This window comes from Zootoca vivipara, chromosome 5 (genome assembly GCF_963506605.1).
Source record: "Zootoca vivipara chromosome 5, rZooViv1.1, whole genome shotgun sequence".
Classification (NCBI taxonomy): Eukaryota; Metazoa; Chordata; class Lepidosauria; order Squamata; family Lacertidae; genus Zootoca; species Zootoca vivipara.
The window spans coordinates 27,926,863-27,935,893 of record NC_083280.1 but is presented as its reverse complement, the minus strand read 5'-3'; the positions used below and the strand labels follow the sequence as shown (position 1 = coordinate 27,935,893).

General features: G+C 44.9%; 1 protein-coding gene across 1 annotated transcript in view; it reads left to right on the top strand.

Annotated features, from left to right (window-relative positions):
* The first annotated feature begins 1,275 nt into the window (after positions 1-1,275).
* The window catches only part of ATP1B3 (ATPase Na+/K+ transporting subunit beta 3), a 35,304-nt gene continuing 27,548 nt past the window's right edge, over positions 1,276-9,031 (top strand). Inside the window, exon 1 of the mRNA XM_035132995.2 lies at positions 1,276-1,564. Coding sequence (XP_034988886.1) covers positions 1,456-1,564 — 109 coding nt within the window. The 5' untranslated portion in view covers positions 1,276-1,455. The remainder of the gene's footprint in view (positions 1,565-9,031) is intronic.

The window sequence follows — 9,031 nt, the reverse complement described above, 5'->3', positions numbered from 1 at the left end:
CTGTTTATGGAGTTCCCATAGGCATCCAGTTAGCCACAGTGAGAACAGGATGCCAGGCTACATGGACCTTTGGCCTGAGCCAGCAATACTTTTCTAATGTCAATGATGAGTTGCTTGTGATCGACACAGGAACACCCCAAGGCAGTGATTAGAACCTGAAGAAGGAAGAGACACTTAGAATGAGTGAGATGTCATGAGGCAAGGCAGTTAAGAGTCTAGGAGGAAAAAAATTAAAGTGAACGAGAACAGGAAAATATAGAGACTTTTCAGTTTAGTGTCAGTTTAATATTTGGATGGGAATATTGGTTCATTGATAACACGTTTATTTTTCAGTTCTTTCGGAACTGCAAACTAGTTATTTGCCAATAACTGATACAATTGCTTCAGTGAATTATTGTGAAAATAAGAAATATTGAGGGCCATATTACCGTATCAAAGTCCGCTCCAGGTCGGATAGTACACCACCGTTGCTATTTTAGGATTGTTAACTTTCATCTTCTGTAAGTTTTGCTTAAGAGGCAGAATTTCAGATCTTCACACCAGGAAGAGATTAAAAGTCTTGAATATATATTTGCATGTACTGTGGGTGTTCAACGCCCAGGGCCTCCGTCTACAGCTCTAGTTGCCAACATGTAATTCAGACCTCAGGCAAACATCCTGTACAGTTCTGCATGAAGGAGCTGGGAGGAAGCCCATGCGTTTCTTTACCTACCGTTTTCTGGCTACAACATTTCGCAACATCAAGAGCTTGGAGGCACAGATGAACCCGCGCATCTTTAACCATACTTCTTCCAACGTGAGTATTCCAACATTTCATGCCATATATGGTCAGGGGACGGGAGTTGTCCCTCAAAGTGTGAAAAATTGAACATTTGTCTCGTCCCCCCTGGATCTCCCGTTGACCGCATGAGGCTGCTCTTTCGGCGGGAAGACCCTTACGTGATGCATGGGGAAAGAATATTAAACGGGAGGATGGCGCGCTTGAGACTCCGCATCCCTGACATGCAGGAGGCGGGCACTCGTGGGCCGCTATGAGCGCGCGGGCGCGTCCTGACCAGCCAGCCTCCCCCCCGCCCCGATCGCGCGCCCGCCCGCCTCCCGCGCGCCCAAGCCCTTTCCGTCGCCGCCCCGTCCCTCCAGCAGGTGGCGCTGCGGGGGTGCGCGGTGGGCGGGCGCGCCCGGGGCGTCCTCGGCCGCGCGGCGATTGGCTCGGGCGGGTTCTGACGTAGGAGTGGAAAGAGGCGGTGCGAGTAGTTTTGCTCGGTGCGTGCGACTGGCCCAGCCCCTCTTTCCTTTTCCTCTCTTCTGCTCTCCCGCCGGGCGCCTGAGGGAGAGTTACTTAGCGGTTCTGAGGAGCCGCTGTTGTTTCGTCAGGGGAAAACCGCCGCCCGCGAACCGCCGAGCTCCCTCTCTTTCCAGCCTCTCTTTCCAGCCTCTCTCGCGCTCTCTCTCTTTATGGCCAAGGAGGAGAAGAAGCCCTTCAGCCAGACTATGGCCGAGTGGCGGCGGTTCATCTACAACCCCAACAGCGGCGAGTTCCTGGGGCGAACGGCCAAGAGCTGGGGTGAGGAGGGCGAGCCAGCGCGCGCGGGGAAGGGAGGGGAGGGGGCGGCCGGCACGAGGGGCGGTGGGAGGGAAGGCGAGGCGCGGCGTGGCGGGAGCTTGCCTTGCCCACCACGCATCTCTCCTCCGTCTCCTTCCCTGGCGAGGGGGCCATGAGGCCAGGCGGGCGGCAGCAGCAACGGGCCGCGAGCGGCTCTTGCGCGCGCCTTGCCCACGTCTAAAAATAGCCCACCCGAACGTGACAGCGGGAGGAGGCGGAGGCGGAGGCGGCGGCATCATCATCTCAGACCCACCAAAGAGGTGGCTTTGCCTGCCGCCTTCCCCCTCCTCCCTCGCCTTCTCAGGGGAGCCGACTATTAGGGGCCCATTGTGAGGAGGGGGGTGGCTGTTTTCTTAGCTTGTGTCCCCAGCTGACTCTCCTTCCTCTCCTTCTCTCACCCCCCCCTGCGGCTCCCCACCTTCGGGGGTTACGGAGGGACCACCTTCTGCCGTTGCCAGGCTCCTCCTTCCTGGCAAGCTGCGTCAGCGTGGACGGGGCAGGGTCCGCTTAGGGAGTCCCCCCACCCTCCACTCTCGCCCCATGTCAGAGACAGAGAGAGGGGTGGGTCGGTGGGGCGGGATAGGGAGGAGGAAAGGATTTCCCCTCGTGGGTTCGCTCTTCCCGGGGGCTGTTGCATCTCTTTTTTCGCGCCGGGAGCTCTCGCCACGCTCCTGCCGCCGGCTGCGCTCGGGTGGCAGGGGGAAAGGCTTCGGAACGGGATGTCTATTTTCTCTTTTATTTTCTGCAGCTTTTTTGGTTCCACCACTAGGTAACTCCCATCCAGCTTAGGCTAACTCCCGTGGGTGTTTGAAAAGCCGCCAAGCAGGCATGTGCCTTCTTCCTTCATCAGAACTTCTCAAGCGCTCTTTTCTTCCCTCATTATTTTTCAAACACGCTTTTGTTCTGTGGATGTTAGTTTGGATTCAGTCTCTCTCTCTCACACAGACAGACAGACAGACAGAGAGAGGGAGGGAGGGAGGGAGAGAGAGAGGAGGGATGGGTTGATACTTTCATCCAGGTTATAGTTGGGTTCTCCCACCCCAAAGGGCGAGGTTTCCTTGGGTTTTGTTTTAAAGGAAGTATAAATTGAGGAACTTGCAGAGAATTGCCTTTAGAATCCTGGGAGAGAAATTGCTTATTTATTTTTAAGTACAGTGCTTCTAAGCCTCAATTCCAGATAATGCCCATCCAAGGCGGCTTAAAACAATAAATTATATAAAAACAGTTGAGGTGTAGCAAACTCGAGTCAATGAGTATTTGACTGTTGGGTACAGTGCAGTGTTCACTGTGAAATAAGAAAGAATAACCCAAATGACAATATACATGTCTGGCAGAAGAGGGCTGGCTGTGTTGTGAGCCTTTCTTCATTCACATGGAAATAAAATCTTCCTAGTTACTTTGCGAAATGAAGAGTGGAGAGGAAATTTCCACTATCCACTCCTCTCAGACAGGCACACCAATCACTAGGTTTCTTTCAAGTGTGTGGGTTGAGCAAGTGGGAAGTGGTAAAAAAATGAGGACAGAGGAATGCATGCTGTTTCCACTAATTATGAAAAGTACTTAAACATTTAACATGTAATTTATCATACTTCTTGTGCAAGCAGTGTTGGTCTGTGTCTGTGTTGACTGGGACGTTTATATTGTGATGTTTGAATAATTTGTTACTTTGGGGAAATGATATTTTATAATTTAAAGAACAAACAGTACTTTGGATAATTATTAATTTTTACAGTATTTTTTTAAAGTGATGGCAAGTTTTACGATAAATCCGTTGCTGGCATTGGTGATGAGGGATTATTCCATGACACTTTAGAAGAGTACAATTCATGCTTAATGTCTCTTGTACATGCAGACATGGAAAAGTTGAATGATGAAGTTTATTTGAGTAGCTCAGAATACTACATATTTCTAAATATGACTAAAGAACATTTTACACACACACACACACACACACAGAGAGAGAGAGACTTTGAATTGATGGGTAGAATCCAATTGGGATTCTAATTTATGGAATTTTCAAAATACACTTTTTAATTGGAATTTTCGAAATACACTTTTTAATTAACTGGAATTTTCAAAATACACTTTTTACAGAAGGTGGGGAGAGAAACAATTCCTCATAGGAGGAAAACAGTTTTGCCCGTATAAACTGAAACCGTTCTCAGCTCTGATGGAGAAGGGAAAATTTCCAGAAGCTTTTGGCTTATCTGGATTTATGAAGTTGAAACCTCAAAATGTGATTCATTTATTTTAAACACTTCAACCATTCCTTTCATTGTGTAAGATGCTTCCAAAGCAACTTATGGCTAAAAGCAATTTACCTTCATTTGCAAACTTGTAGTGTGTATAGATGAGAAAATGAAGTCCTGAGGTTCTGCATATGCAGGTTGTGGGTGCTGCTTAAGCAGTACTGTGTAAGAGACAATGTTAACTTTCCTACTGCAGGCCCCCCACCCCGCATTTTTTTTTCAGCCATTCCTCTTGGCTATTCTATTTTAGTGGATATTTTCAGCCTTGTAGAAAAGCAGATAGCCAAGATAATTTTTTTTATCAGCCAGGGGTTGTGTATCCCTTGAAATCTCACAGTAAATGAGTTAATGAACCCCAACTTCCCAGCTCTGTTATCTTTTCATCCACTTTTGATCTTCCTGCTGCTGTTGTGGATCTGTGGGGAAGGAGAAACTCAGAGTCAAGGCGCAGGGGGGTGGGGAAGGATTAAAAACAATCTTTACTCTGTGAAAGGGTATAAGTCAAAATGCTTGAGGTGTATTGCATAGCACAATTTTCAGTCTTGGAGGACATACAGGAAGCCCAAGTCATAGTTCAGCTTTTCACCTGCTGCTTTTCTTTTAGCTGTAACTTGTTTTGCTCTAACCATTCCATAATGTGTGTGTGTTTGCTGTACTCTTAAAAAAACACAATTTTTTACATCCACAGTTGCTACACTTTTGTAATTCCTAGAGTGCCAAAATTAAGGCGTCCCCATACATGAACCTAAATGAAGGCAGATGAAGGAGTTACACAGGTTCCTGAGGGGATCTTCCTCTTGCTGTTCTGGCAGGGAGGGAGGGGCAGGCGTGCTTCTGTGGCTTTGGGAACAGCTTGCCTGCCATTGACCCAACATGTTGCAGAAGTGAGCGCCTACTGCATCTGTTCAGAGCTCCGCCAGTGCAGTGGTTGGGAGTGCTCCCAGGGTTTGGGTGGGGCATATGGAGCAGATAAGAGTCTCTGGCTTGGCCACCAGCCTCTGCAGCTCCTTGCTTTAGGCATGAAGCTCTGTGGCTAGAGCTGCATCCAGCACTGGACAGGGGTCTGGGCTCCCCTTGTTACTTGTTTCCTAATGGGAATGTTTCTTCTACAAGAGCCATCTAGATCCTCTTTGGTTCAGGAGGGTTTGGAACAGAGGTGTTGAACTCTCCTTCAGCTGGATGGCTACCTGTCAGGAATTCTGTAAGCTGTGATTCCTGCACTGCAGGGGGTTGGACTAGGTGATCCATGAGGTCCCTTTCAGGTGAAATATGAATTTAATCCATAAAAATACTTTTCATGTATTACTGGATTTAAAGAGAGATGGTATAATGCCATGAAAGCCTGAGCAGGTGCTGAAACCTTCCAACAGCTTGACCTCACCCCCAAAGGCACACTCCTCCATTGTCTCCCAAGACAGACAGATGCCAGCCATATAATTTTAAAGATGTTTTTCAGAGTTTCATTATCTGGCAACAGTTTTTCCAAATGGCATTTTTCACGTGCGTAAAACAGACAGAATAATAACTTGCGAGATGACTCAGAATTTTTCCCTGTAAAGTTCAGATACTGATCTCTTCAACAAAATAGGCAATAGCTTAATGACCCTTTGTTGTGTTGGTAGCTTTGTTTTTTCATTTGGTGAATTGGCAAGAAATGTTATGGTAGGAACAAAATTGGGTTAGCTTAGGGCAGTAAAACTTAAGTTAGTTGAGTGTGCTGTGTTGGTCACAAAACATACTCCCCTGCTCCCAAATAAAAAGATATATCTGTATTTTTAACTGTGTTCTCTTTGAAGTTCTTAGCACTTTAAAAAGTAATGTTACCTGAAATGCACATGCAATATTTGCTTTCATCAATGTAACACCACAGTGTGAAACTTACATCACATAAATGTGTTGTCCCAAGTGTCATTTAAACCACCTTTTAGAAAAGTCATAATTTCTTCCCTGGCAATTTAATATTCATTAGGCCCACTAGATAAGGTGGGTGTTATTGCTTTTAGAAGATGTTATTGCTTTTAGAAGAAAGATAGTATTTTTATGTTTTAATATGTTTAGCAATTGGATATCTTTTTAGGTTAATTATCAGTGACTCAAATTTGGTATGGTTTAGAAAAGTGTAGACTTTGTATTTCTCTACTAGAACCCCACCATGATTTCCCTCAGATTCATCATGGAGGCAGGCCAGCCTGATTGGGTCTCCCTAGCTAGGTTGAATAAGTTCATCTAGGATGGGGAGGTTTTTTGGTTCCACAGGCCAGATCCTTATCAGGGTCACCCTGTGGGCAAAACGTGACAGGTGGGTGGAGTCTTATCTAGAGATACAAAAATTTACCTCAAGAGCAGAAGGTTTCTTGCCTTGCTTCAGGGAAGAGTTGGTTGGCAAAGGAAGAATGCACCATTGGGGGTAAAGTCAAACCCTTGTAGAGTTACAGTGCCTGCTGTGGCTGTAGATACCAATACGGGAGAGACATATTTTATTGCAGCTGTGGGCCTGGGGCAGATGCTTCAGGGAATTCTGTAAAAGGTTAAAGACAGCCTTGAACACAAAAGTATTACTGAAATTTCTAATGTAATTTAAAATAAACACCACAAACATAGGGAATTCCTGTGGCATTTCTCTCCCCTGCCAATAATAATAATAATAATAATAATAATAATTTATTATTGATACTCTGCCCATCTGGCTGGGTTCCCCCAGCCACTCTGGGCAGCTTCAAACAGAAGTATTAAAATAAAAAAAATTATTAAACATTAAAAGCTTCCCTAAACAGGGGAACATGATGATAAATGTTGGGTTTAAAAAGAAACAATTAATTAGAGTGTTGCCACAGTTAAGCATAAATTAGTAGTTCCCCTATGGACTTGATGATGACCTGAAATTTGTGAATGTATACTAAAGTGTCATATGCACAGGGTCTTGCTTTGTAGGCATTTATTTGTGGGTATCTATGAATGAATTGTCATGTGTTACATTGGTCATAGGACACTGGTCACAGGTCTTTTGCCAGAAAACCTTTCCCCCCCAAAAATTCCAATAAATATTGTCATACAGTTGTACCTCGGGTTACAAACACTTCAGGTTACAAACGCTTCAGGTTACAAACTCCACTAACCCAGAAATAGTACCTCAGGTTAAGAACTTTGCTTCAGGATGAGAACAGAAATTGTCCGGCGGCAGCGGGAGGCCCCATTAGCTAAAGTGGAACCTCAGGTTAAGAACAGTTTCAGGTTAAGAACGGACCTCCAGAATGAATTAAGTTCTTAACCAGAGGTACCACTGTATGCCGGACACATTAGCTCTTTGTGCATATTACTGCAGGTTGAATTTTTATTTTTATTTATACTTTGAGAGAAAACAATTATCCAAGTTATGGATGAAATATTGAGGTTGCAAAATGTTATATGGGTCACAGTTTTTAAAATACTGTACAATAAAATGAAAGGATTTAAACTGCGTGTGACATCTTATTGATTATTTTTGAAGGGATGATCAAGCCAGTTAACACAAAGATAAATGTTTTAGACCAATCAGAAATTTGCACAGCAGGTGCGACTAATATTGTGGTTCATCATGTGGTTAATATTGGGAGCCAGAAACTTGCAAGTTACATGTAGTGTACTTGGCTTCTTGAAATAACTTCCTGTACCTCATCAGCATTATCTATTTGAGTTCCTACAGTGTTGATAGTGCCCAGTGCTTGACCTATTCAGTGTGCTCTCTTTTCAAATTATGAATTAATCTACCAGCCAATCATTGGAACAAGTGCTGCTTCCTTCATCTACCAAAAATTAAAGGGTGCTGAGTGCTGCACAGGCATGAGCCTTCAGATCCCCAGGGATAGAAATGTGAAGTGGTTGAAGGAAAGCACAAGGCCAACCTGAAGCCTAAAGTGAGTGTATAGGGAGCTGGGCTTGGAGGGCCCATTCCCTGTGGGTTCATCTCAGGCTAGAAGCGGGGAAGATAAATGTCTGCAAGTAAATTACCTACAAATTAATGGGAAGTTTGCTGTCTAAAAATGATTAATGAAGTGTTACTTTTGAATGGTGATCTTACATGTTGCAGAAAGATATTGATCCATTAAATTCCCATCACTTGTTTTTGGAAATACCTGTGCATATATCAATTCCATGCAAATGTTTTTGCTTGGCGCCCTTGTTCTCATCTCTAAACAGCAATTAACGGTAAAGGGACTCCTGACCATTAGGAACCCCTGACCATTAGGTCCAGTCGTGACTGACTCTGGGGTTGCGGCGCTCACCTCAAGTTATTGGCCGAGGGAACCGGCGTACAGCTTCCAGGTCATGTGGCCAGCATGACAAAGCCGCTTCTGGCAAACCTTCCCACTGTAGCGGTACCTATTTATCTACTTGCACTTTGACGTGCTTTCGAACTGCTAGGTTGGCAGGAGCTGGGACCGAGCAACGGGAGCTCACCCCGTCGCGGGGTATTCAAACCACTGACCTTCTGATCGGCAAGCCCTAGGCTCAGTGGTTTAACCCCCCCGCGCCCCCCAGCAATTACTGCATGCCAAAAGGCATATGGGCTGTATAAACAAAAAAGGTGGTTTTTTAAAAAAGTAATTCCTAGATAGTATAAAACTATCTGTATATCAGTGTCTGAATTGCCCTTTAAAGTGCACTTTGGTTAGGAAATACCTGAGTTATAAAGAGGAAAAGTGATTTAAATGGTGGTTCTCAATGGTGATTTAAGTTGCTGCTTTAAAGACCTTTATTTAAAATTTTCTACTCCTGAGGCTAGATCATGGGAAAGGTAGCTTCCTTATAGTTACCATAATATACCGGTACTAGGGAAGGACATTTGTACCCAACCTAGGGCATTTGTAAAGTTATGGAGTTGTAAAGACTGCATGTTCCCTGTCCAATAAACTTACCTGGAAAGACGCCAAAGCTGTTATATTGGGTTTTACTGTAATGGCTTTTGGGTGAAGTATTGCTTAAGGTGAAAGGGTGTCAGAGCAAAGGCAGCATTTCAGCTCAGCTACTATGATTATTGAGAGGAAAATGGCATTGATATGTACCTGCTCCAAATTCTCTGCCTATTGTAGCATACTGGTTGGCAGCACAGACTGCTAGTCTTTCAGGAATCTTGTATAAATTTGGGAAGTGTGTGGTATAGCCTTGTAAATAAGCCTGCAAAAATTACTCACCTGCAGTC